Source organism: Nycticebus coucang, chromosome 10, assembly GCF_027406575.1.
Source record: "Nycticebus coucang isolate mNycCou1 chromosome 10, mNycCou1.pri, whole genome shotgun sequence".
Taxonomy (NCBI): domain Eukaryota; kingdom Metazoa; phylum Chordata; class Mammalia; order Primates; family Lorisidae; genus Nycticebus; species Nycticebus coucang.
In genome coordinates, this window is record NC_069789.1 from 126,342,824 (window position 1) to 126,367,979 (window position 25,156).

Sequence of the window (25,156 nt, forward strand, 5' to 3'; positions counted from 1 at the left end):
ACACACATACACATCCACCAGCATGTTTCTGGCACCAGAGGTTCTAACCCTGAGATCTTTACCCACATCTACATCTCTGAAAGCCTGGGTGAAGGCGCCCGAGAATTCTAGACTACAATCGAAATGTGAATTTCCGCCTCCACGATTGCAGTTTTTGGCCCATTCAAAAAGGGACTCAGCACACTGCCTCCCTCTAGGTTTTGCTGCGACAAACACTATCTGGAGACCCTGGGTTTTGTTTGGTTCACAAGCTGGGGAACAAATGCCCGTATCTGTGGCAAGAACAGAAACTAGAGTAGATTTCCCTGCTCCCTGCAGCAACCCGGATGGCATCAAACTGAAAATAGGGCTTGGCCACGTATGAAAGCTGCCTTGTGCCTTCTCCCGCCCACACCCCTTACCACGCCCCCGACGCAGGGGTCCCCAGAATCATCTGAATCCTTTTTTTCTTGGAGGAGCCCAGAGTGCATCCTCAGTCTTCCAGTCTCTAAAAGAGCCCCAAACACAGGAAGAGACCTTAGGCCATGGACTTGTTTCTGAGTCCAAATGTTCCCGAGGTCACTAAGGAGGGAGAGGCAGACAGGACCGGAAACTGAATTCACTTTTGGAGGCCATGTGCTTGCCCTCGGACGCTAATCTCCAAACTGTGCCTGGTACTTTTTCAGGGTTCTTCAGGGGGAACATGATGGTTGTCTGGCCCTTAGTCCCTCCCCTGGATTTGAGTTTGAATTCTGGCTCTGTCCCATAATAACTTTGTGGACCCCCAAGACAGTGCAGAGATTTTCTCGTCTCTAAAATGGGAACATGGGGGTTGGCGCCTATGGCCCAAGCAGCTAAGGTGCCAGACACATACACCAGAGCTGGTGGATTCGAATCCAGCCCTGGCCTGCCAAACAACAATGACAACTGCAACCAAAAAATAGCCAGGCGTTGTGGCAGGCGCCTGTGGTCCTAACTACGGGGGAGGCTGAGGCAAGAGAATCACTTAAGCCCAGGAGTCAGAGGTTGCTGTGAGCTGTGATGCCAGGGCACTCTACCCAGGGCAAAAGCTTGAGGCTCTGTCTCAAAAGAAAAAAAAAAAAAAGTGGGAACATAGGTTGGCCCCCTCACAATTAAGTGATAAAGAGATGGGGTCTTGACATCGTCAAGCCTCTTATCCCTTCATGGAACAAACTGGTCTTCTTTGAAGTGTCTCCAGTATCCTTTCACCAGGTGTCTGAAGAAAACTCACGTTTGTCTATAAGTGGCTGGTTTCATGGTCCTTCACTGACCAGGCCTCCCAACTACATTGAACCCCCTGTACTTGGGAGCCCTCACATCCCACAAGATCATGAAATTTTATATGATTGGATCAACCCTACTTATCTGGACATGAACTATCAAGGTCAAATTCAAGAAGAGTTTGAAGAAAGTTCTGAAATTCTCCTCAAGGAGTTTCTTAAGCCTGAGAAATTTGCAAAGGTCTGTGAGGCCCTGGAGAAAGGAGATGTGGAATGGAGCAGCCGGAGTCCCCCTAATAAAGGGTTTTATGAGAAAGCTGAAGAGAGTAAGCTTCCCGATGTACTGAGAGACTGCATGGAGTTATTCCACTCCGAGGCACTGTTCTTGCTGCTCTCCAATTTCACAGGCCTGAAGCTTCACTTCTTGGCCCCTTTAGAAGATGAGACTGATGACAAAAAAGAGGAAGAAGCAGCCTTTGCTGCTGATTATAGTGAAGAAGGGACTAGCCATAGCTCCTCTGAGCCAGAGAATAAGCAGGCAGCCATTAACAAGAGCCAACAGACAGGCCCAGAGCCAGAGGAAAATGAAACAAAGAAAGAATTAAGTGTTCCCACATGCCAAGGAGAATTGAGGCATTGGAAGACGGGTCACTACACTTTAATCCATGACAATAGCAAGGCTGAATTTGCCCTGGACTTAATTCTGTACTGTGGATGTGAAGGCTGGGAGCCAGAGTACGGTGACTTTACTTCCTAGATTGCTAAAGGTGAAGATGAAGAGCTGCGAACAGTGAATCCAGAAAACAATTCTTTGGCATTGGTCTACAGAGATAGAGAGACTCTGAAATTTGTCAAGCATTTTAACCACCGAAGTCTAGAACAAAAGAAAACCTTCCCAAACAGAACAGGTTTCTGGGACTTTTCATTCGTCTATTATGAATGATAGGACTGGGCAAAGCTGAACAAAAACATGATCCTTCATTAATACTGGGAAATCTGGAAGAGCTGGGCACAGAGTGAGGTAAAGCTGTATGGTATATCGTCTACGTTGTTCTTAAAACTGGTTGCCCTTTAATGGGACTCTATGACTGTCTTCAACCTAGACCTTGAGCTTGGAGCTATATACTTATTTCTTCATTAAAAAAAAATTTTTTTTAACTTTCAGTTCTTTTTCCATATTGATGTCTTCAGTGATTTAAAAAAATGATTATTGTGGTAAAATAGTTATAACAAAAAAAAAAAGAGAGATGGGGTCTTGCTCTTGCTCAGAGGTAAATGACAGCTATTAACCTCTGTGTCTGTCCTATGCTGTTCCCTCAGCCTGGAGCCTACTTGCATTCCTCAGCCTGTTGACTATTGCTTATCCTTAAGTAATATTGACAAAAACACAGCTGCCAGACACTCTCCTAAATGCTTCACAGACATCAGCTCATTTCTCCTCATAAGAGCCCTGTAGGATAGATTTTGGTCATTATCCCCATTTTACAGATAAGTAAACTCTCTGGGGTTTAACTCAGGCAGCCAAGCTCTCCTTGCTAGCCTATATCCTTAAAACACAATGATATCTCCCTGCAGCCTCCAACTCCGGAGCTCCAGCAATCCTTCTGCCTCTGCCTCCCATGTAGCTGGAGCTTCAGGTGTGCACTGCCACTCCTGGCTCATTTTTCTTATTGTTTGTAGAGATGGGGGTCTCACCATATTGCTCAGGCTGATCCTGAACTCCTGGCCTTAAGTGAGCCTGTTGCCTTGGCCTCCTAAAGTGCTGGAATTACACAGGCATGAGCCACCGTGCCCAATTGTACTCCTTAATAATATAATTAATATGGTAATAGCTCAAATAACAAGATCACAGCAGACAAACTGCATTTGCAACTAATGTTTCCTGAGGGTTTGCTGGAGCTAGGCCAAGGCAACTGACTTGTTTATGAGGTGGGATTTAACAGAGAAAATGGAGGTTCTGAAAGGCAGGGTCACAGAGGGTGGCAGGACCGATCTGAACCTGGGTTTGGCTCATGACAAATCTTTTAAATCTTTTGGTGATGACTAATCTGGATTCCCTTCTCACCACACCCCTCCCGACCAGACTAAGCTGCTTCCGTTCATTGCCCTGAACCCAGACTAACTTTTGCCGGGACTTTACAACAATGGTTATGCCAGCTCCTGGGAACTTTCCTTTCATTCTTTTTCTTTTGCCTGGCTTCTCAGGCTTTAGATGTTGCTCAGAAGTCACTTCTTCCAGGAAGCCCTCGCAATCTCCACCTTCACCTGAAACTAGGTGAGGCTTCCAGTTACATGCTCTTGAAATGACTTATATTTTCTCATAGCACTCACTGCAAATGGGAATCATATTGTTACCTAGTTGTATTTTTTCTTTTTTGTAGAGACAGAGTCTCACTTTATGGCCCTCAGTAGAGTGCCGTGGCCTCGCACAGCTCACAGCAACCTCCAACTCCTGGGCTTAAGTGATTCTCTTGCCTCAGCCTCCCGAGTAGCTGGGACTACAGGCGCCCACCACAACGCCCAGCTATTTTTTGGTTGCAGTTCAGCCGGGGCCAGGTTTGAACCCGCCGCCCTCAGTATATGGGGCTGGCGCCTTACCAACTGAGCCACAGGCGCCACCCTAGTTCTATTTTTTTTTAAGACAGAGTTCCACTCTGTGTCCTGAGTAGAGTGCTGTGGCATCATAACTCACAGCAATCTCAAACTCTTGGGCTCAAGCGATCCTTCTGCCTCAGCCTCCCAAGTACCTGGGACTACAGGTGCCTGCCACAATACCCAGCTAGTTGTTCTATTTTTAGTAGAGATGGGGTCTTGCTCTTGCCCAGACTGGTCTCGAACTCCTGGGCTCAAGCATTCCACCCAGAATCCTCGGCCTCCCAGAGTGCTAGGATTACAGGTGGGAGCTTCCATGCCCAGCCTGTCATGTAGTTTTGTCTGCCTGATCTCGGTCCTGGCCAGCCCTAAGTCTTCCCTCTCAATCCTCCAATCTGTTCTACTCACGAGTAACTCCCCTGCTCATATAGCTTAAATTCCCTCTGTAGGCTATCAACGCTCAAATTTCTTTCTTTCTTTCTTTCTTTTTTCTTTTTGTTTTAGAGACAGAGTTTTATTTTGTTGCCCTCGGTAGAGTGCCATGGCGTCACAGTTCACAGCAACCTCCAGCTCTTGGGCTTAGGCGATTCTTTTGCCTCAGCCTCTCTAGTAGCTGGAACTAAAGGCACCCATCACAATGCCCAGCTATTTTTGTTGTTGTTGTTGCAGTTTGGCTGGGGTCAGGTTTGAACCTGCCACCCTCGGTATATGGGGCTGGCATCATACTCACTGAGCCACAGGTGTAGCCCATCTTAGGGGCATTTCAGGCTTTGCACATCCTAAACTGAACTCCTGACCTACCTCCTGGGCTGACTTCCTCCCCACCTCCCCCACCTAGATCAGTGGGAGCTCTAAGACCAGACATCCCAGGGTCCTACTAAACCTCTCTCTTTCCTTCACACCCACCTCAACCTGTCAGCAGATCTTACTGGCTTCACCTATGGAATCTAAACTCTTCTCCCTTAGGACCAGTGCAATGGCTCATACCTGTAATCCCAGCACTCTGGGAAAACAAGGTGGGTGGATCAGTTGCACTCAGGAGTTCCAGACCAGCCAGAGCAAGATCAAGGCATCATCTCTACTAAAACTAACTGGGCGTAGTGGGGGGTGCCTGTAGTCCCAGTTATTTGGAAGGCCTAGGAAGGAAGATCTCTTGAGCCCAAGAGTTTGAGGTTGCTGTGAGCTGGATGACACCACGGCACTCTATCCAGAGGGACAGAGAAGTGAGACTCTGTCTCACATTAATAAATAAATAAAACTCTTTCCCCCATCAACTGCTTTGGGAAGCTAAAGGAAGAGGATCGTTTGAGCCAAAGAATTTGACGTGCTGTGAGATATGATGATGCCAGGGCAGCAGAGACTCTGTCTCAAAAAAACAAACAACAAGGCTAGTCATGGTGGCTCACGCCTGTAATCCTAGCACTCTGGGAGGCCAAGGCAGGTGGATACATTGAACTCATCAGTTCGAGACCAGCCTGAGCAAAAGTGAGACCCTGTCTCTACTAAAAATAGAAAAATTGAGGCAAGAGGATCACTTGAGCCCAAGATTGGAGGTTGCTACGAGCTGTGATATTACAGCACTCCACCGAGGGCGACAAAGTGAGATTCTGTCTCAAAAAGAAAAACTAGCCAGGCATAGTGGCACACAGCTGTAGTCTCAGCTTCTTGGAGGCTGAGGCAAGAGGATTGCCCAAGCCCAAGAGTTTGAGATTGCTGTGAGTTATGACTCCACGGCACTCTACCTAGGGTAACACAGTAAGACTCTGCCTTGAAATAAATAAATAAATAAAATCAAAAAATTAGTCAGGCATTGTGGCAGGCATCTGTAGTCCCACCTACTTGGGAAGCTGAGGCAAAAGGATCATTTGAGCCAAAGAGTTTGAGGTTGCTGTGAGCTAGGATGGCACCATGACACTTAACCCCAGGGCAGCAGAGTGAGACTCTGTCTCAAAAAGGAACAAACAATCAAAACTATGGCTCAGTGAGTAGGGCGCCAGCCCCATATGCCAAGGGTGGCGGGTTCAAACCCAGCCCTGGCCAAACTGCAACAACAACAAAAAAAATAGCCGGGCGTTGTGGCGGGCGCCTGTAGTCCCAGCTGCTCGGGAGGCTGAGGCAAGAGAATCGCATAAGCCCAAGAGTTGGAGGTTGCTGTGAGCCGTGTGATGCCACGGCACTCTACCCGAGGGCGGTACAGTGAGACTATGTCTCTACAAAAAAAAAAAAAAAAGGAACAAACAAACAATCAAAGGAACAACAACAACAAAAAAATTAAAACAATGCCATTCTTTTAATTTTTTCAAAAAAATTATGCTTCATAGGGAGGCACCTGTGGCTCAAGGGGTAGGGCGCCGGCCCCATATGCTGGAGGTGGCAGGTTCAAACCTGGCCCCAGCCAAAAACTGCAAAGAAAAAAAATACAGGCTAGTGTCAAAAAGACCCAAGAACCAACTTGAATAGGCTTCCACTGACCAAAGACAAGAAATTTTGAAGATCAATAAAGAGAATAACTGCAATGAGCTGAAATATTAAAAAAAAAAAAAGTAGGCCGGGCGTTGTGGCGGGCGCCTGTAGTCCAGCTACTCGGGAGGCTGAGGCAAGAGAATCGCCTAAGCCCAGGAGTTGGAAGTTGCTGTGAGCTGTGTGAGGCCACGGCACTCTACCGAGGGCCATAAAGTGAGACTCTGTCTCTACCCAAAAAAAAAAAAGTTATGCTTCGGGTGGCACCTGTGGCTTAACAGAGTGGGGCACCGGCCCCATATGCTGGAGGTGGCGGGTTCAAACCCATCCCCGGCCAAAACCTGCAAAAAAAAAAAAAAGTTATGCTTCATAAAATAATGCCAGTGTGTGTTAAATAAAATTTAAAGGAGGCCATTATTTTGGACTGAGCTCCTGCAACAGGCCCCAACAAACCAACCCCACAATGGAGTCAGTTGTGCTAAGTGTCACATAATCAGAATGAAATTTTAAGGAAGCGGGCAAATGCCCAACAGGCCAATTTCTCCTAAAAAAAAAAAACAAATAGGAAATTCAGACTGGTTTGGTGGCATGCACCTATAATCCCAGCTACTCAGGAGGTTGAGGTGAGAGAATTGCTTTGGGCCAGGAGCTGAGACCAGCCTAAGCAAGAATCAGACCCCATGTCTACAAAAATAGAAAAATAAGCAGGGCACAGTGGTATGCGCCTGTGGTCCCAGCTACTTGAGAGGCCGAGACAGGAGGATCTCATGAGCCCAGTAGTTTAGGGTTGCTGAGCTATGATGACACTACTGCACCCCAACCTGAGCAACAGAGCAAGACCTTGTCTCAAAAGTAGATAAATAAAAATAAAAAGAGGTAATAAAGTCTCTTCCTAAAATAAAAAATCATTAATAAAAGCTAATTGCATCCTAAAAGTAAACTTGTTGAAAATTTTTTAACTTAAAAACAAATTTATTTTATTTTTTTGAGACAAAGTCTCACTTTGTCACCCCCAGACAAAACTCAGACTCCTGAGCTCAAGTGATTCTCTTTCCTCAGCCTCCTGAGTAACTGGGACTTTAGGCGCTCCCTATTTTTACAGACAGGGTCTTGCTCTGGCTCAGGCTGGTCTCGAATCCCAGAGTGCTGGGATTACAGGCATGAGCTACTGCGCCCAGTCCTAACCAAAAAAAAAAAATATATATATATATTTAAGACATGATATTAGAAAAACAAAAGAGGGGCGGCGCCTGTGGCTCAGTTGGTAAGGCGCCGGCCCCATATACTGAGGGTGGCGGGTTCAAACCCGGCCCTGGCTGAACTGCAACCAAAAAATAGCTGGGCGTTGTGGCGGGCGCCTGTAGTCCCAGCTGCTTGGGAGGCTGAGGCAAGAGAATCGCTTGAGCCCAGGAGTTGGAGGTTGCTGTGAGCTGTGTGATGCCATGGCACTCTACTGAGGGCCATAAAGTGAGACTCTGTCCCTACAAAAAAAATAAAATAAAAAATAAAATAAATAAAAAAATAAAAAAGAAAGAAAAAACAAAAGAAAGAAAAATAAAATAAAAGGGCGGCGCCTGTGGCTCAAGGAGTAGGGCACCGGCCCCATATACAAAAGGTGGAGGGTTCAAACCCAGCCCTGGCCAAAAACTGCAAAAAAAAAAAAAAAAAAGAAAGAAAAAGACATGATCTTCGGAATCGGCACCCATAGCACAGTGGTTATGGCACCAGCCACATACATTGAGATTGGTGGGTTCCAACCCAGTCTGGGCTGGCTAAACAACTATGTTGATGACCTCAACAAAAAATAGACGGGCGTTGTGGTGGGTGCCTGTAGACCAGCTACTTGGGAGGCTGAGGCAAGAGAATCACTTAAGCCCAAGTGTTTGAGGTTGCTGTGAGCTGTGACGCCACAGCACTCTACCGAGGGTGACAAAATGAGACTGTCTCAAAAGAAAGACATGATCTTGCTATGTCACACCTGGCTGAAATTTTTTTTTTTAACACAATAACAGCTTATTATTGTTATTTTTATTTATTTATTTATTTATTTTTTGTAGAGACAGAGTCTCACTTTATTGCCCTTGGTAGAGTGCTGTGCCATCACAGCTCACAGCAACCTCTAGCTCTTGGGCTTAGGCGATTCTCTTGCCTCAGCCTTCAGAGCAGCTGGGACTACAGGCACCCGCCACAACATCCAGCTATTTTTTTGTTGCAGTTTGGCCGGGGCCAGGTTTGAACCCGCTACCCTCGGTAAATGGAGCCCGCGCCCTACTCTCTGAGCCACAGACGCCACACATGCCTGGCTATTTTTCGTTGCAGTTTGGCCGGGGTGGGGTTTGAACCGCCACCCTCGGTATATGAGGCTGGCACCCTACTCACTGAGCTATGGGTGCTGCCCCCCGTTTATTATTTTTAAATGTACATTTTTAATTCTAAATTTCTAATGTTGTAAATATCTACAGATAGAACCCTCATAACCAAAGCTGTTTGAGGTCCTAAAAGGAGTATAAAGAGGAGCTGAGATGAAACAGTTTAAGAACTGCTGGTCTGGCTCGGTGCCCGTAGCACAGTGGTTACAGTGCCAGCCACATACACCTAGGCTAGCTAAACAACAATGACAACTGCAACAACAACAAAATATAGCAGGGCGTTGTGGTGAGCACCTGTAGTCCCAGCTACATAGAGGCTGAGACAAGAGAATCACTTAAGCCCAAAGAGTTGGAGGTTGCCGTGAGCTGTGATGCCACAGCACTCTACCTGGGCACTCTACTCTGTCTCAAAAAGAAAAAAAAAGACCGCTGGTCTGAATGTTAGCTGTTATTGCAGGACCAGTTAGTTGGGGTGGAGAACTGCCTCTGGGTGTAGCAATAAGGAAGGGCTTTAGCAATTAAAAAAAAATTTTTTTGTGGAGAGAGATGGAGGAAGGAACATATATAGATACCTCTTTCCTAAAGTTTGACTGACGACACAAGAATTTACAAAGACTCTCTGGTTGGCCAAACTTCAGTCATGTTTCTGAACCTTCTCCTAGGCCCATGTATGTACTTCCTTGTCCAGTTTTAGCAGAGACCCTTAGTAAGTCAGTTTAGGAAGAACTCCTCTTTTTTTTTTTTGTAGAGACAGAGTTTCACTTTATCCCCCTCGGTAGAGTGCTGTGGCATCACAGCTCACAGCAACCTCCAACTCCTGGGCTTAGGCGATTCTCTTGCCTCAGCCTCCCGAGTAGCTGGGACTACAGGTGCCTGCCACAACGCCCAGCTATTTTTTTGTTGCAATTTGGCAGGGGCTGGGTTTGAACCCGCCACCCTCGGTATATGGGGCTGGCACCCTACTCACAGAGCCACAAGCGCCACCCAGAACCCCTCATTTTTGACATCTGATGAAGTTCCCATCCTCCACCATCCCCCAGGTGACAGCTGATCATTCTCTTAGGTAGGTGTAGCCAGAATCCTCCTTACCTGATGTTACCTCTCAGTAATTTTCCATGCAGTGATTCCCACCCTGTACCTTCGCTATAAATTCCCTTTTGCCAGTCCTGTATTTGGAGGAATTGAGCCCAATCTCTCTCTTCCACTGCTAGACCCCATTCACAGTCCTGAATAAACTTGGCCTTACCGAGTTTCACCAAGTGTCATTGAATGAATTTCTTTGACAGAATCCAACATCAGATTTTACATCACAAAATGAGACAACTAGATGGTATGTACTTCCTGATGGAAGAACTCAACATCACTCATATTAAACTCTAAAATGAACCTGAATCTGACCAAATCTTTGGATCTACCAGTTTGCAGAACATGAAGGGAACAGAAGAACTTATTAAAAGACACCAAGAGGGGCGGTGCCTGTGGCTCAGCGGGTAGGGCGCCGGCCTCATATGCCGAGGGTGGTGGGTTCAAACCCAGCCCCGGCCAAACTGCAACAAAAAAATAGCCGGGCGTTGTGGCGGGCGCCTGTAGTCCCAGCTGCTCGGGAGGCTGAGGCAAGAGAATCGCTTAAGCTACTTGGGAGGCTGAGGCAAGAGAATCGCTTAAGCCCAGGAGTTGGAGGTTGCTGTGAGCTGTGTGAGGCCACGGCACTCTACCGAGGGCCATAAAGTGAGACTCTGTCTCTACAAAAAAAACAAAGAACAAACAAACAAACAAAAAAAAAAAGAGAATCGCCTAAGCCCAAGGATTTGGAGGTTGCTGTGAGCCGTGTGACACCACGGCACTCTACCGAGGGCAATAAGGTGAGACTCTGTCTCTACAAAAAAAAAAAAAAAAAAAAATGACACCAAGAGGTGTAACAAGGCAAAACCAGACCATGGGAAATCCCACAGGGAAAATGGGACAGAAGAGGAAGTGTTGTAGAATGAGAGATGCAGTGAATGGACCCTGTTTGGATTCAGCTTCCAACAAGCCCACAGTAAAAGACATTTACGAAACAACTGGCAGCCATATATTTTAACATTTTAAAATTATCCCAAATGTTAAGGGGTGATATAGACCCCTTATCTTTTTTTGTTGTTGTTGAGACAGTCTCACTATGTCGACCTGGGTAGAGTGCTCTAGCATCACAGCTCACAGCAACCTCAAACTCTTGGGTTTAAGCCATTCTCTTGCCTCAGCCTCCCACGTACCTGGGACTACAGGCGCCCGCCGACGCCCGGCTATTTTTTGGTTGTAGTTGTCATTGTTTGGAAGGCCCGGGCTGGATTCGAACCCGCCAGCTCTGGTGTATGTAGCTGGCGCTTTAGCCGCTTTAGCTACAGGCGCCGAGCCTGCTGTTCTACTTTTAAATTCCCTTTATAGGCTAAACAAATAAAATAAAAAGCTTGACTGTGTAGAACAAAAAGAAAAACAAGGGGAGAGGGCGGCGCCTGTGGCTCAGTCGGTAAGGCGCCGGCCCCATATACTGAGGGTGACGCGTTCAAACCCGGCCCCAGCCAAACTGCAACCAAAAAATAGCCGGGCGTTGTGGCGGGCGCCTGTAGTCCCAGCTACTCGGGAGGCTGAGGCAAGAGAATCGCTTAAGCCCAGGAGTTGGAGGTTGCTGTGAGCTGTGTGAGGCCACGGCACTCTACCGAGGGCCATAAAGTGAGACTCTGTCTCTACAAAAAAAAAAAAAAAAAAGAAAAACAAGGGGAGAAATGGAGGGTTTTTTTTTTCCATTTACTTTTTTTTTTTTTTTTTTTGAGACAGAAAGTCTTTGTGCCTAGACGAGACTTGGGTGCGGAGCAAGCGTCCTGGTTGACTGACTGGCTGAGACGCAGGCAGGCAGGAGGGCAGGAAGGCAGCGCCGCCGGCTCGGGGCACGAAGTGAGATCTACCGCCTCCGCCTCCTCCACCCTGGCCCCAGACGCCGCGCGGAAGTCGCAGCCGGAAGGCTAGTTCGCACCCGAAACTTAAGCTCAGCGGGACTCTGGCTGCCGCGCCTGCGCAGCATCGCCCTTCGCGGTGGGCCCAGCGGAATCCGCACCCTACCCCGGCCGCCGGAAGCGGGCAAAACCGCAGCTTCCATACTTGAGCCAGGAGGGGCTGAGACTGTCGCACGCCTTTCTGGGAAATGTAGTTTATATGCCACGCTGGCTCCACCCGCGCTGCTCTGGGAGAGACTACGCTCCCCGTAATGCGCCGCGCGCAGCGCTTGACTGGTGCGCCGCTGCCCCCTCGTGGGAGATGAGAGCGGTTATTGTCGAGGAATCCTCTGGGAATCCTTTGGGAATCCCCTCCCGACCCCAGACTTTGGGTAGAAAAGGTGGGGTGATGAGGGGAGAAGGTGAAAAAACTGGGACAGGGCCCGTTGTGAGTATTAAAGGAAACCATCAAAGTAACTGTTATCATATGATGTCGGCTCTTTGCATCATTTAGCTCATTTTATCTTCACAATTATGGCCACATTTTATAGGACTGAAGCTGCAACCTTTGGCCCTTGGCTGTTCGGCTTCAGAGTCAGAGTTCTTCCTCTCTGAGGAAAAAAGTCAATACGGTAGTCCCGTGTGGAATTGGCACACGTATTGTTGTGTTGAGGGCCTGTAGCATACGAATCCTTGCGTTGGCGATGGATACGCCAATGTTGCATACGTCATGAAGTTTGCGTTTAGGCCAGCTCCGAGGTGCTCAACGCCTCTAATCCCAGCACTTTGAGAGGCCGAAGGCGGGTGGATAGCCTGTGCAAGAGCTAGACCCTGCCGCTACTGAAAATAGAAAAACTAGCCGGGCATTGTGTTGGGCGCCTGTAATCCCAGCTACTTGGGAGGCTGAGGCAGGAGGATCACTTGAGCCCAGGAGTTTGAGGTTGCTGTGAGTTATAATGATGCCACCGTTGGGGCAGCACCTGTGGCTCAGTCGGTAAGGCGCGGGCCCCATATACCAAGGGTGGCGGGTTCAAACCCGGCCCCAGCTGAACTGCAACCAAAAAATAGCTGGGCGTTGTGGCGGGCACCTGTAGTCCCAGCTACTTGGGAGGCTGAGGCAAGAGAATCGCTTAAGCCCAGGAGTTGGAGGTTGCTGTGAGCTGTGTGACGCCACGGCACTGTACCGAGGGCCATAAAGTGAGACTCTGTCTCTACAAAAAAAACAACAAAGCATTAAAGCCTGAGAGTCTGCAGTATGGCAGGCCTTCATGCTCAATGTCTGTGACCCTTATCTGGAGGTCACAGGAATAATTTTGGATGGTCAGTGTGTCCATGGGGGGGGGCACAAGATTATCCTCTGTCACCATAGCTCACAGCAACTTCATACTCTTGGACTCAAGCTATCCTCTTGCCTCAGCCTCCCGAGTAGCTGGGACTACAGGCATCTGACACCATGCCTGGCTAGTTTTTCTATTTTTAAGTAGAGACAGGGTCTCCTTCTTGCTCAGGCTGGTCTTGAACTCCTGAGCTCAAGCAATCCATCTGCCTCGGCCTCCCAGGTGCCGGAATTACAGGTGTGAGCCACCACTCCCCGCCTGCATGTGAGAATCTTCCTATTCTATTCCTGCATGGCCTCTCCCATGTCTGAGCTCCAGCCTGTGTGTTTTGGGCTCATCCTGGGTTTGAGAATGAGTCTAGGTGTGAGTCCAGTCCCTGTACTTTGTAGTGGGCATCAGAGCGCATAGCATCAGGCCAGTAAATGGCTGGGAGGATCTTCCCCACCCTGTAGTTCTCAGGTAGTTCAGCCTCATTCTATTCACTGCCGCTGTTTCTGTCCTGGCTTCCCACCCTTTTCTATAAGTTGTAATTAAGTAATTGCAATAATCAAGTAGAGTCACCACCAGGAATGAGAAAGCTAATGAGGAGCTAATGAGGGGTTGTTACTGCACACGCTGGCACATGCAGGATGCATTCAGGCACCCAGCACACCCGTGAGGGCACGATGCTCTTTGCCAGACTCTGAAATGCTATGAGCAAAGGCTTCACCAGCCTTTTGAAGTCTTTTAATTTTTCTTATGTATTTTTCCCAAGCAACACTTCATTCCATAAAATAGAGTAAGTATTCCCTCCTTTAAAATACGAAGTGAGGCCAGGCGCGGTGGCTCATGCCTGTAATCCGAGCACTCTGGGAGGCTGAGGCAGGCGGATCTCCTGAGCTCAGGAGTACGAGACTAGACTGAGCAAGAGCAAGACCCCTTCTCTACTAAAAAAAAAAAAAAACAACAAAACTAGCCAGGCGTTGTGGCAGGCTCTTGTAATCCCAGCTACTGGGGAGGCTGAAGCAAGAGGATGGCTTGAACCCAAGAAATTGAGGTTGGTGTGAGCTATGATGCCATGGCACTCAACCCAGGATGAGAGGCTCTGTCTCAAAAAAAAAAAATTAAATGAACAGCCAAGGTCCCCACTACTTATTGACTCTCAATACCCCTTTTGCCCTGCTTCTGTACACAGGAACTTCTGATACGTGTCTGGAAACACAGCTGCCCCAGACTCCTTTGCAGCTCCATGTACCCCTGACCAAATTCTGGCCAATGATACAGAATAAATTTTGAGGAATTCATCTTTCTCTTAAAGGCCAGGAGCATCCCCTCCCCTTCTTCTTCCTGGTGGCTACAGTAGATGAGGTGGGAGAGCAACCAGGCACAGGGAGACAGAGAAAAGCCCCTAACACGGAAGGGTCACCATGCGAGCTCTCGGATTACAGCAGACTTGATGTGACAGAAAAATAAACGGTCATCTTCATTATGCCATTATCGTGAACTTCTTTGTTATAGCAGAACATTATGTTAATAAAGAACAAACAACAGGGCGGCGCCTGTGGCTCAGTGAGCAGGGCTCCAGCCCCATATGCCGAGGGTGGCGGGTTCAAACCCAGCCCCGGCCAAACTGCAACAAAAAAATAGCCGGGCGTTGTGGCGGGCGCCTGTAGTCTCAGCTGCTGGGGAGGCTGAGGCAAGAGAATCGGGTAAGCCCAAGAGTTAGAGGTTGCTGTGAGCCGTGTGATGCCACGGCACTCTACCCCAGGGCAGTACAGTGAGACTCTGTCTCTACAAAAAAAAAAAAAAAAAAGAACAAACAACAGCTGGGGGTGGCAGCCCACACCTGTAAGCCCAGAGATTCAGGAGGCAGGAGTTCAAGACCAGCCTGGGCCACAGAATGAGACCCCATCTCTTTAAAATAAAAAGTGAAAAGAATCATCTCATATGCTTCCGACTACCAGCTAAGGGATAAAGTTTCACCCTGTCCAACCTCTACTGTGCAGATGCCCCTATTTCATCCTCATTCACCCAGCTGCTCCCAGCCCCTCCCAAAATCACTGAGTTTTCCAAACACCCTGCAGGTTTCTGGTAATTTAATGCATGTGTCACAAAAATTAAAGGCAGGGGAAAGGTAAATAAAATTATAGTGAGGTCAGGGGAAGATGGCCATGGGGACACACAAAGAGGGGCGATAAGTGGCAGAGTGGGGAGCTGGAACAAGTGAATTCCTTGGGTGTCACATCTCGTCCAATCCATAGTCCTCTTCTGGGAAATCCCCCACGGTCACAACTGATGGCTTGACGAAGGCGCCGTACTTGGCCTGGCATTCAAAGTAGCGTTTCCCATTTACACTGCAGGGCATGAAGAAGGTGGCAGTGGTCAAAGGACCCTCAAGGTGGCTCCCGTGCAAAAGACACCAGTATGGCCAGGCTCACCCAGCAGCATGCATGGACTTATGCACATATGCGCACACACACATGCAGACACACACAAACACTGAGTGGGAACACTTGTTACCTGCCATCGTTCTTCCCTAATGGCTCATCATAGCGGACACCAATCCAGTACCCAGGCTTGAAATCTGTGAGTCCTGCCCAGGGAGAAATCACAATGAAATTTCCAGACACAGATCACCAGTTTAGTGCCTTCCCTTCAAATGGAAAGTCTGAACTTGTGCAAACTACTCATTGCTACCTCCACTGCTACCACCCAGGGCCACCTCCATATCCTGCCAAACTAGTATGGTAGCCCCTTCACGGGTCTCCCAGCCCTCTGTTCACTCAGCACCTGTAGCCAGCAAGGCCCTCATAAAAATCGAAGAGGGGTCAGGCTTGGTGGCTCACACCTATAATCCTAGCACTCTGGGTAGATTTCCTGAGCTCAGGAGTTCGAGACCACCTGAGTAAGAGCGAGAACCTGTCTATAAAATAGCCGGCTGTTGTGGCAGGTGTCTATAGTCCTAGCTACTTGGGAGGCTGGGGCAGGAAGATCATTTGAGCCCAGACTGCTGATCCATAATGCCACTGGCACTTTACCCAAGGCAACAGAGTGAGACTCTGTCTTTAAAGAAAAAAAATCTGGCGAGCTCGCTTCGGCAGCACATATACTAAAATTGGAAAGATACAGAGAAGATTAGCATGGTCCCTGCGCAAGGATGACACACAAGTTTGTGAAGGGTTCCATATTTAAAAAGAAAAAAAAAAGCAAATCTGGCTTGGCACTCATAGTTCAGTGGTTAGAGTGCCAGCCACATACACCAAGGCAGGCGTGTTTGAACCTGGCCCAGGCCTGCTAAACAACAATGGCAACAATAACAAAAAAAAATAGCCAGGCGCTGTGGCGGGCACCTGTATTCCAGCTACTTGGGAGACAGGCAAGAGAATCGTTTAAGCCCAAGAGTTTGAGGTTGCTGAGAGCTGTGACACCACAGCACTCTTCTGAGGGCAACATAGTGAGACTCTGTCTCAAAAAAAAAAAATCTGGGCGGCGCCTGTGGCTCAGTGAGTAGGGCGCCGGCCCCATATGCCGAGGGTGGCGGGTTCAAACCCAGCCCCGGCCAAACTGCAACAAAAAAATAGCCGGGCATTGTGGCAGGTGCCTGTAGTCCCAGCTGCTTGGGAGGCTGAGGCAAGAGAATTGCGTAAGCCCAAGAGTTAGAGGTTGCTGTGAGCCGTGTGACGCCACGGCACTCTACCAGAGGGCGGTACAGTGAGACTGTCTCTACAAAAAAAAAACTAACAGTGATGGCACCACACTGCCTTGCCACAGAGAGAGGCATCAATAAATCAAACTTGCCAACTTCTAGCCCCCAGAACTGTGAAAAATAAATTTCTGTTGTGTAGCCACTCAGAGAGGGATGCTTTGTTAGGACAGCCCTAGCAAACTAATTCATAGCTCAACAACAAACATCCCAGTTGAAAACAGGGAAAGGAATATACAAAGCGTTCAAATAACTCAACAGCAAAAATATGAATAATCTCATTAGAAAGCAGACAAAGGACATGAAGAGACAATTCTTGAAAGAGACACACATTACATGGCCAACGGGTATATGAAAAATGCTCAACATCATTAATCATCAGGGAGATCTAAATCAAAGCTACAATGAGGTAGCATCTCCCCCAGTAGTCATTCTGACCGGTGTGAAATGGACCATCATTATAGTTTCGATATGAGGTGACCAGTGGTGTTCAGCATTTTTCTGTGTGTTTACTGGCCATTTATATATCTTCTTTGGAGAAGTGTATATTCAGATCCTTTGCCCATTTAAAAGAGACACATACCTGCCCATTTTATTGACACATAATATTTGTACATATTGATAGGGAACATGCGAAATTTTGTTACATGTATATAATCTGTAATGATGAAGTCAGGGTATATACAGTGTCTGTCACCCAAGTGTTTATGAGTTTCATGTGTTGGGTATATTCCAAGTCCTCTCTTTCAGCAATTTTGAAGTATATAATACATTGTTGTTAACTATAGTCATTCTACTTCTGCTGTCAAATTTTAGAACTTATACTTTGCTTTTTTTTTTTTTTGCAGTTTTTGGCCAGGGCTGAGTTTGAACCCACCACCTCCTGGCATATGGGGCCAGTGCCCTACTCTTTTGAGCCACAGGTGTCACTCTACTTTCCTTTCTTTAATTTTTTCTTTTGAGACAGAGTTTCACTCTGTCACCCCGGGTAGAGTGCTGTGGCATCACCATAGCTCACAGCAACCTCAAACTCTTGGGCTCAAGTGATCCTCTTGTCTCAGTCTCCACAGTAGCTGGGACTACAGGTTCCTGTCACCATGCCCAGCTAGTTTTTCTCTTTTTACTAAAGACAGGGTCTCACTTTTGCTCAGGCTGGTTTCAAACTCCTGAGCTCAAGCATTCACCGGCCTTAGTCTCCCAAAGTGCTAGGATTACAGGCGTGAGTTATTGTTCCTGGGTTCAATAAAGCTGATCTTTTTTTTTTTTTTTTGAGACAGAGCCTCAAGCTAGCTATTGGCCTGGGTAGGAGTGCCATGGCATCACAGTTCACAGCAACCTCCAAGTCCTGGGCTTAAGCGATTCTCTTGCCTCAGCCTCCCAAGTAGCTGGGACTACACGCGCCCACCACAACACCCAGCTATTTCTTGGTTGTAGTTGTCATTGTTGTTTGGCAGGCCCAGGCTGAATTGGAACCCCCCCAGCTCTGGTGGATGTGGCTGGCACCTTAGCCGCTTGAGCTACAGGCACCAAGCCAAAGCTGATCTTTTTATTTTTTTTTTTTTAGAGACAGAGTCTCACTTTATCGCCCACGGTAGAGTTCCCTGGGTCACACAGCTCACAGCAACCTCCAGCTTTTGGGCTTAGGCGATTCTCTTGCCTCAGCCTCCCGAGCAGCTAGGACAACAGGTGCCCACCACAACGCCCTGCTATTTTTTGTTGCAGTTTGGCAAGGGGTGAGCTTGAACCCGCCACCCTCGGTATATGGGGCTGGCACCCTATTCACTGAGCCACAGGTGCCGCCCAAAGCTGATTTTTAAAAAATATCAACACTGCTCTCTACTGTGGTCCTGCCCTGCCCATGCCCCACTCTCCTGACACTTGCCAGGCTGACCTCCTTGGTGCCTGTAGTCCCAGCTGCTTGGGAGGCTGAGGCAAGAGAATCGCGTAAGAATGGTCCTGCTCAAATGGTCCTGCTCTTGACCTTGGCACCCTCTGGGGGTACACTCTTCCCCCTTCTACCTGGCTTGCAATCCCTTTTTTTCTTTTTCGTAGAGACAGAGTTTCACTTTATCGTCCATGGTAGAGTGCTGTGGCATTCCACAGCTCACAGCAAGCCCCAACTCCTGGGCTTAGGTGATTCTCTTGTCTCAGCCTCCCGAATAGCTGGGACTACAGGCGCCTGCCACAATGCACAGCTATTTTTTTTGTTGCAGTTTGGCTGGGGCTGGGGCTGGGTTTGAATCTGCCACCCTTGGTATATGGGGCCAGCACCCTGCTCACTGAGCCAGAGGCGGTGCCCAATGTTTTGTTTTTTTTTTTTTTTGTAGAGACAGAGTCTGACTTTATTGCCCATGGTAGAGTGCCATGGCGTCCCACAATTCACAGCAACTTCAAACTCCTGGGCTTAGGCGATTCTCTTGCCTCAGCTTCCCAAGTAGCTGGGACTACAGGTGCCCGCCACAATGCCCAGCTATTTTTTTGTTGCAGTTTGGCTGGAGCCAGATTTGAACCCACCATCCTCAGTATATGGGGCCAGCGCCCTACCCACTGAGCCACAGGCGCCGCATTCCCTTTCTTCAGATGGTCCCATACCCCAGGAGGGGTCTGTACGTCCTCTGGGCTCACACAGCCCCCTCCTTCCCTCTTGCCCACCATGCTTACCCCAGCCTGTGTTTCCCCATCACAGCTGACTGTTGTGCCCTGGGCTTCAGCCACCACGCTCTCGATTCTTCCTCTCTTCCTCTCTCACCCTGCCAGATCACTCTGCCTATGCCTCCCACTTCCCTATGACACTCTGGGCTGTCACTACCAGCTGACAAGTCTGTCTCTCCTACTGGACTGGGAGTTTATTGAGGGGAAAGCCCCCAGTGTCACCCACCACAGGGCACAGCTTAAGGTCTCAAAAGACTCTACTGAACAAATGAATGGTGTCCCTGTCAGCACTAGACCCCTGTGGGCCACATACCTACATACATGATGGTGCCCCGGCGAGGGGACTGCCCAGGTGCCCGCACCTCACAGCGGCTGCCCACAGAGATGGCACTGGCTTGGGCCTGCTCCTCAGCCAGGCGCTGGGTAGCCTCGGCCTCCTGCTGGGCCCGCTCCTCTTCATTGTATCGGCCCAGCTTGCTGCGCTTTAGGAAGGAGCGAACTGTGTCTGTTGGCAGACAGGGGACCGGAGTCACACATGGTCTCTGGGGCTGAGCCTTTGGTTCCAAAGGGACCCACATTCATAGAGAAACTCTTCTATTCTAGGTGTTGGAGGGCTATCACTTAAGCCCCCAAACCTCCCATCACAGCCTCTGCCTTTCCCTAAGACTCTTGGGACCTTCCCACAATCCAAAAACGAAAGGGATGCCGCCTACCTCCTATCTTTCATGTGACCCCCTCTTCTTATGTGTCCCTTCAGGCTCACATTCACCTTCACTGGGTCCGTGAAACCCCTCTCATCTTCCACCCTCCATTCTGTTTTTTTTTTTTAAACAGAGTCTCATTCTGTCATTCTGGCTTGAGTACATCATAGTTCACTAAAACCTCAAACCCCAGGGCTCAAGTGATCCTCCTGCCTCAGGCCCCCAAGTAGCTGGGACTATAGACATACCCACCAGGCCCAGCTAATTTTTCTGTTTTTAATAGAGATGGGGTCTCACTCTTGCTGTTCTTGAACTCCTGAGCTTAAGCAATCCAACTGCCTTGGCCTTCCCAGAATGCTAGGATCACAGGCATGAGCCCCCATGCCCGTCTCACCCTCCATTCTGATCTGTCCCCAGGTACCTGCGCTAACTGTCACACTGCCCTCTCTGCTCCATATTCCGCACTTCGTCTGGCCTGCATCTGACCCTGACTGCTCCCCTCAACACTTAGGCGCACACACCTCTCCCACAAGCCTTCCATTTTCCCAGGCCCCCCCATCTGACTACCCACAGCCCCTTACAACTCCCTGCCTCCTTCCCACTGCATGCCTCACCTATCCCCATCCTCAGTCTCACCCCAGCCCCTGCCATCCTTCCAAGCCCTCTGACCACTGTCCATACCACCAACCTCCCTGCATTGGGCCCTGTCTATCCTGCCCACTCTCCCTTCACCCCCGACATTCCCTCTGGCCTCCATGTGTCCTATCCATTTCCAGGTGCCCATACCTTGCCTCTGGTCATAGGCTTCTTGTGAGATCTTGTATTTCTCTACTCTGGTCACGTCCTCATACTCTCCAAGGCGGGCACCACTCTGGTCGATGACCTGTGGTGAGGAGAGAGAGGTCAATGGGGATCAGGGTATAGACTGGGAGGCCTGCACATTGGAAGGCCAGGTGTGGAGGCTCACGCCTGTAATCTTAACACCCTGGGAGGCTAAGGTGGGTAGACTGCCTGAGCTCATAAGTTTGAGACCAGTGTGAGCCAGAGCCAGACCTCATCTCTACAAAAATAGTCAGGTGTTGTGGCAGGTGCCTGTAGTCCCAGCTACTTGGGAGGTGGAGGCAACAGAATCACTTAGGCTTAAGAGTTTGAGGTTGCTGTGAGCTGTGACACCTTCTCTCCTCTCCTGAGCTCAGTAGATGAGAGGGCAGGAGATAGCTGCACTAGCCATCTCCTCTTCCTCACCCATTTCCATATTCATGGAGGCTGCCTCTGCTCCCAGAAGGTCCCGCATGCTGGCACAAATACCACTGATGGTGGTGAAGTCACTGAACCCAGCTGGCAGAGCCCAGGTCTTGCTCAGAGCCCTCTGGGCAGTACTTCTATTCTCTCTGGAACTCTGGGATCCCAGTAAGCTGGCCTCAACCTTCATACTTGAAGCACCTCCTCCAGGAAGTCCTCCAATACCTCACTAATGGGTCAACTACTCATACCCCAGTAGGGTCTCCAAGCTCCACAATCTCCTCTGCGTGGCCCTCGTCTCCACTGACCTTTCACATTTGGTTCTTTGATCATTTAGTTAATAGCTACCTCATTAACTAGACAGAGCTAAAATAGGGACCTTCTCAGATGTGCCTCACAACTATATCCCCCGTACAACACAGATGTTCAATGAACAGTTACTGAATAAATGAATGAGAGAAAAATAAAATCTGTTCTTTGGCTCACAGACTTTTAGTTATGCAGACTGAGGTCAAAACTCTAATGATGGGCTCGGCACCTGCAGCTTAGGGGCTGGGGCATCAGCCACATACACTAGAGTTGGCAGGTTCAAACCCAGCCCCGGCCTGCCGAACAGCAATGACAACTACAATAAAAAAAAAAAAAAAATAGCTCTCTCTCTCTCTTCTTTTCTCTCCTCCTTGGTGCTGCTCTGCAGCATCCCTCCCTCGCCAATAAAGACGTTTTGTACAAACAAACAAACAAAAAAAATAGGCTTGGTGCCCGTAGCATAGTGGTTATGGTGCCAGCCACATACACTGAGGGTGGCTGGTTCTAACCCGGCCCGGGGCCAGCTGAGCATTGTGGCAGGCGCCTGTATTCCCAGCTACTTGGGAGGCTGAGGCAAGAGAATCGCTTAAGCCCAAGAGTTTGAGGTTGCTATGAGCTGTGACACCACAGCTCTCTACCGAGGGCAACATAGTGAGACTAAGTTTAAAAAAAAAAAAAAATTGCTGGGCATTGTGGCAGGTGCATGTAGTCCCAGCTGCTTAGAAGAATCGCTTGAGCCCAAGAGTTTGAGCCCAAGGCACCTGCCACAACGCCTGACTATTTTTGTAGAGATGAGGTTTGGCTCTGGCTCACACTTGGAAGAATCACTTGAGCCCAAGAGTTTGGGGTTGCTGTAGGCTATGACGCCACAGTACTCTATACCAAGGGTGACATAGTGAGACCCTGTCTCCAAAAAACAAAACAAACAAGAAAAAAACCTCTAGTGGTGGCGCCTGTGACTCAGTGAGTAGGGCACTGGCTCCATATACCGAGGGCGGCGGGTTCAAACCTGGCCCCGGCCAAACTGCAACAAAAAATAGCTAGGTGTTGTGGTGGGCACCTGTGGTCCCAGATACTCAGGAGGCTGAGGCAAGAGAATCGCCCAGGAGTTGGTGGTTGCTGTGAGCTGTGACGCCACAGTACTTTACTGAGGGCAACAAAGTGAGACTCTGTCTCTTAAAAAAAAAAACCTCTAGTGAACTCCAGTGATAGTTCATCCTTAAGGAAGTAAATTCCATCCTGAAGCTAAATTGTCTTTTCTGCAAAATGGGGATAATTATACCATCTTCCCAGCCTTATTTTACTGATTTAACTCATCATTCAACAATGATTCACTGAGTATCCTCTCTGTTCTAGGCATTGTTCTAGGTGCTAGGGACATCTTAGTGAACTAGACTGAGAAAAATTTCTGCCCCCAGGGCACTGTAATTGAGGAAGACAGATAATAAAGTAAAGCAGACCAAGGAGAAAAACCCAGAGTATGTCAGAAGGTGATAAGAGCCAATGATAAAAATCTAAAATAAAGCAAAAAGGGAAAAAGGAGTGAGGCTAAAATTTTATATTGAGGCCAGTGAAGTCTTCACTAGGAAGGTGACACCTTAAGTAAACACTAGAAGGAAGCAGGGTACAGTGTCTCATGCCTGTATTCCTATCACTCTGGGAGACTGAGGTGGTGGACTGCCTGAGCTCAAGAATTTGAGACCAACCTCAGCAAGAGCGAGACCCCATCTCTACCAAAAATACAAAAATCTGCTGGGCATCGTGGTGGACACCTGTAGTCCCAACTACTGGGGAGGCGGAGGCAAGGGGATTGCTTGAGCCCAAGAGTTTGAGGTTGCTGTGAGCTACGATATCACAGTACTCTACCCAGGGTAACAGAGTGAGACTGTCTGAATTAAAAAAAGAAAAGACTGGAAGGAAGAGGTGAGTCATGTGGGCATGTGTGAAAATAACCATATAGTATATGCAAAGGTCCTGAGGTAGAGCTCACCTGGGAGATCTAAAGTACACTGTGGTTAGGTACAGACTGAGGTGGTGGCATCAGAATACAAACAACAATGTGAGCTGATGCACAAAGCAGTCCCCTGTGCTCTGTATTGTCCCAACCTGTCCCACCTCATCAGCCACCACAACTCACCCCATGCGTCTAGGCCTCTGTATACTTCTGTTCCTCCCACCTGGCATGCCTTTCCCACCTATTCCTATATGTCACTCTTCTCTCATCCTTCAAATTCTTTCCTCTAGGAAGCCTTCTGATTCTTCCAGGTGGAGTCAGGTACCTCTTCTAGGTGTCCCCATCCCCTGGGCTTTCCCAATCCTAACCCAGACCATTCTGGGTTATCACTACCTAGTGATGGGTCTTCCTCTCACCATGCTGGGCTGGGGGCTCCATGAATGTAGGGCCTATCTTGGGTATCACACAGGGCAAAGCACTGCAAATATTTGTTGAATGAGTAAATAAATGAATGAGGGTAAGGAGGCCTCACGTGGATGCGGCAGCCATCATCTACAGGGTAGGAGCCCAGCAGTGCATCTTCCTGATCCAGCTTGCTGTAGAACGTGTCGTCAGGACCATACAGCTCCAGTTCCATGCAGGAAGCAGGGCTGCCCACCACCAGTTCCAGTTTACACTGCAAGGGCAGTGCAGGGTGAGGAGAAAGGTTGCCAGCAGCCCCGCCCTCTTCCCCGAGGTTCCACCACTTGTAGCAATAAATCCCCACCCCATCCTGCTGCTCCAAAAGACCCACCACTCAGGACACACAGAGTCCTGCTCCTCCCGGGACTCTGCTTGTGCCCTCACTCTCTGGACTATCTGATTTTCCCCTAGACCAGCCCCCACCCTATGGAATCTAGCGTTCACTCTGGACCTGCCCCACCGCCGCCCCATCCCTGGTGGCTGCATCCTCAGATGATCTCTGAACCCGCCCCATCGCTCTCTGGCCCCTCCCCGCGTTCGGGAAGCGCCTCCATTTCTCCTTTGCCCCGCCCCTCCGGACCCCGCCCCTACGGCCACACCTTGAACTCAGCGATGGTGAGGCTGCGACTGTACCGCTTCTGAGAGCGGAAGCTGTTAAGGGAGCTGCTGATAAAAACGGTCACCGTGGGCGCCGTCATCCCCGTCACCTCCATATCGCCGCACCCTGCCAAGGCCCACAGCCCGGTTCTGCCGCCTCACACCGGCTCCGCAGCCGCCGCCGCCGCTTCTGGGCTGTTAGTCCCGCCCCTTTATCCAGACCTGACCAATCCACGCTCTCCTGCAACAAGGATCTGCCAATCGCCATTGTCTCTTCGCTGCAGCCAGGAAGAGAGGGCTCCCGTGTTCTTTGGTCGCCCCAGCCAATCCAGAGAGGTCTTCCATCGTTCCCAGTTCTTCCAATAGTGGCACGAGAAGCGGCCTAGGCGGACGGGCCAAAGCTGAAGCCGAGAGGAAGGACTGGCAAGAGGTATCCTCGTTGCGAAGCGTAAGCTCGCGCATGTGCACTGGCCTTCAGCCAAGCAAAGAACAATGGCTTCTTCCATTTATGCTTACAGCTTTGCAGATTACACTGGGTATTGTTTTCCCGGCTCTTGTACCACATCCATACTATTCTGTAAACTGGGGAGGAGAGACCCAGAAACTGGAA

General features: G+C 49.0%; 1 protein-coding gene, 1 non-coding gene and 1 pseudogene across 3 annotated transcripts; 2 read left to right on the plus strand and 1 right to left on the minus strand.

Annotated features, from left to right (window-relative positions):
- Positions 1-104: 104 nt before the first annotated feature.
- On the plus strand, positions 105-2,331 carry LOC128595406 (prolyl 3-hydroxylase OGFOD1-like; annotated as a pseudogene).
- A 12,678-nt stretch (positions 2,332-15,009) lies between these two features.
- On the minus strand, positions 15,010-24,902 carry TBCB (tubulin folding cofactor B). 2 transcript variants are annotated; one of them, XM_053604010.1, is made up of 6 exons: positions 24,549-24,902; positions 24,020-24,163; positions 20,769-20,865; positions 19,595-19,786; positions 15,447-15,519; positions 15,010-15,280 (listed from the first exon to the last, which is right to left on the minus strand). In XM_053604010.1, exons 1-6 carry the CDS (start codon positions 24,660-24,662, stop codon positions 15,166-15,168), a joined length of 735 nt encoding a protein of 244 aa, XP_053459985.1. In that variant the 5' UTR covers positions 24,663-24,902; the 3' UTR covers positions 15,010-15,165. The 2 variants fall into 2 exon arrangements, with proteins under 2 accessions (XP_053459985.1, XP_053459986.1); XM_053604011.1 differs by lacking the exon at positions 24,549-24,902 and adding an exon at positions 24,281-24,401.
- Positions 16,012-16,118, plus strand: LOC128597847 (U6 spliceosomal RNA). The gene has a single exon (XR_008383403.1). It is a non-coding gene; the product is annotated as a U6 spliceosomal RNA (small nuclear RNA).
- Positions 24,903-25,156: the final 254 nt, after the last annotated feature.

Excerpts from the sequence above, each read along its gene's own strand:
- TBCB (XM_053604010.1), bottom strand. The coding sequence starts at position 24,662 with ATGGAGGTGACGGGGATGACGGCGCCCACGGTGACCGTTTTTATCAGC. Across the intron at positions 20,866-24,019 it reads ATGATGGCTGCCGCATCCAC|GTCATCGACCAGAGTGGTGC; the intron begins GTGAGGCCTCCT and ends TCCTCACCACAG. Across the intron at positions 15,281-15,446 it reads TTAGGGAAGAACGATGGCAG|TGTAAATGGGAAACGCTACT; the intron begins GTAACAAGTGTT and ends CATGCCCTGCAG.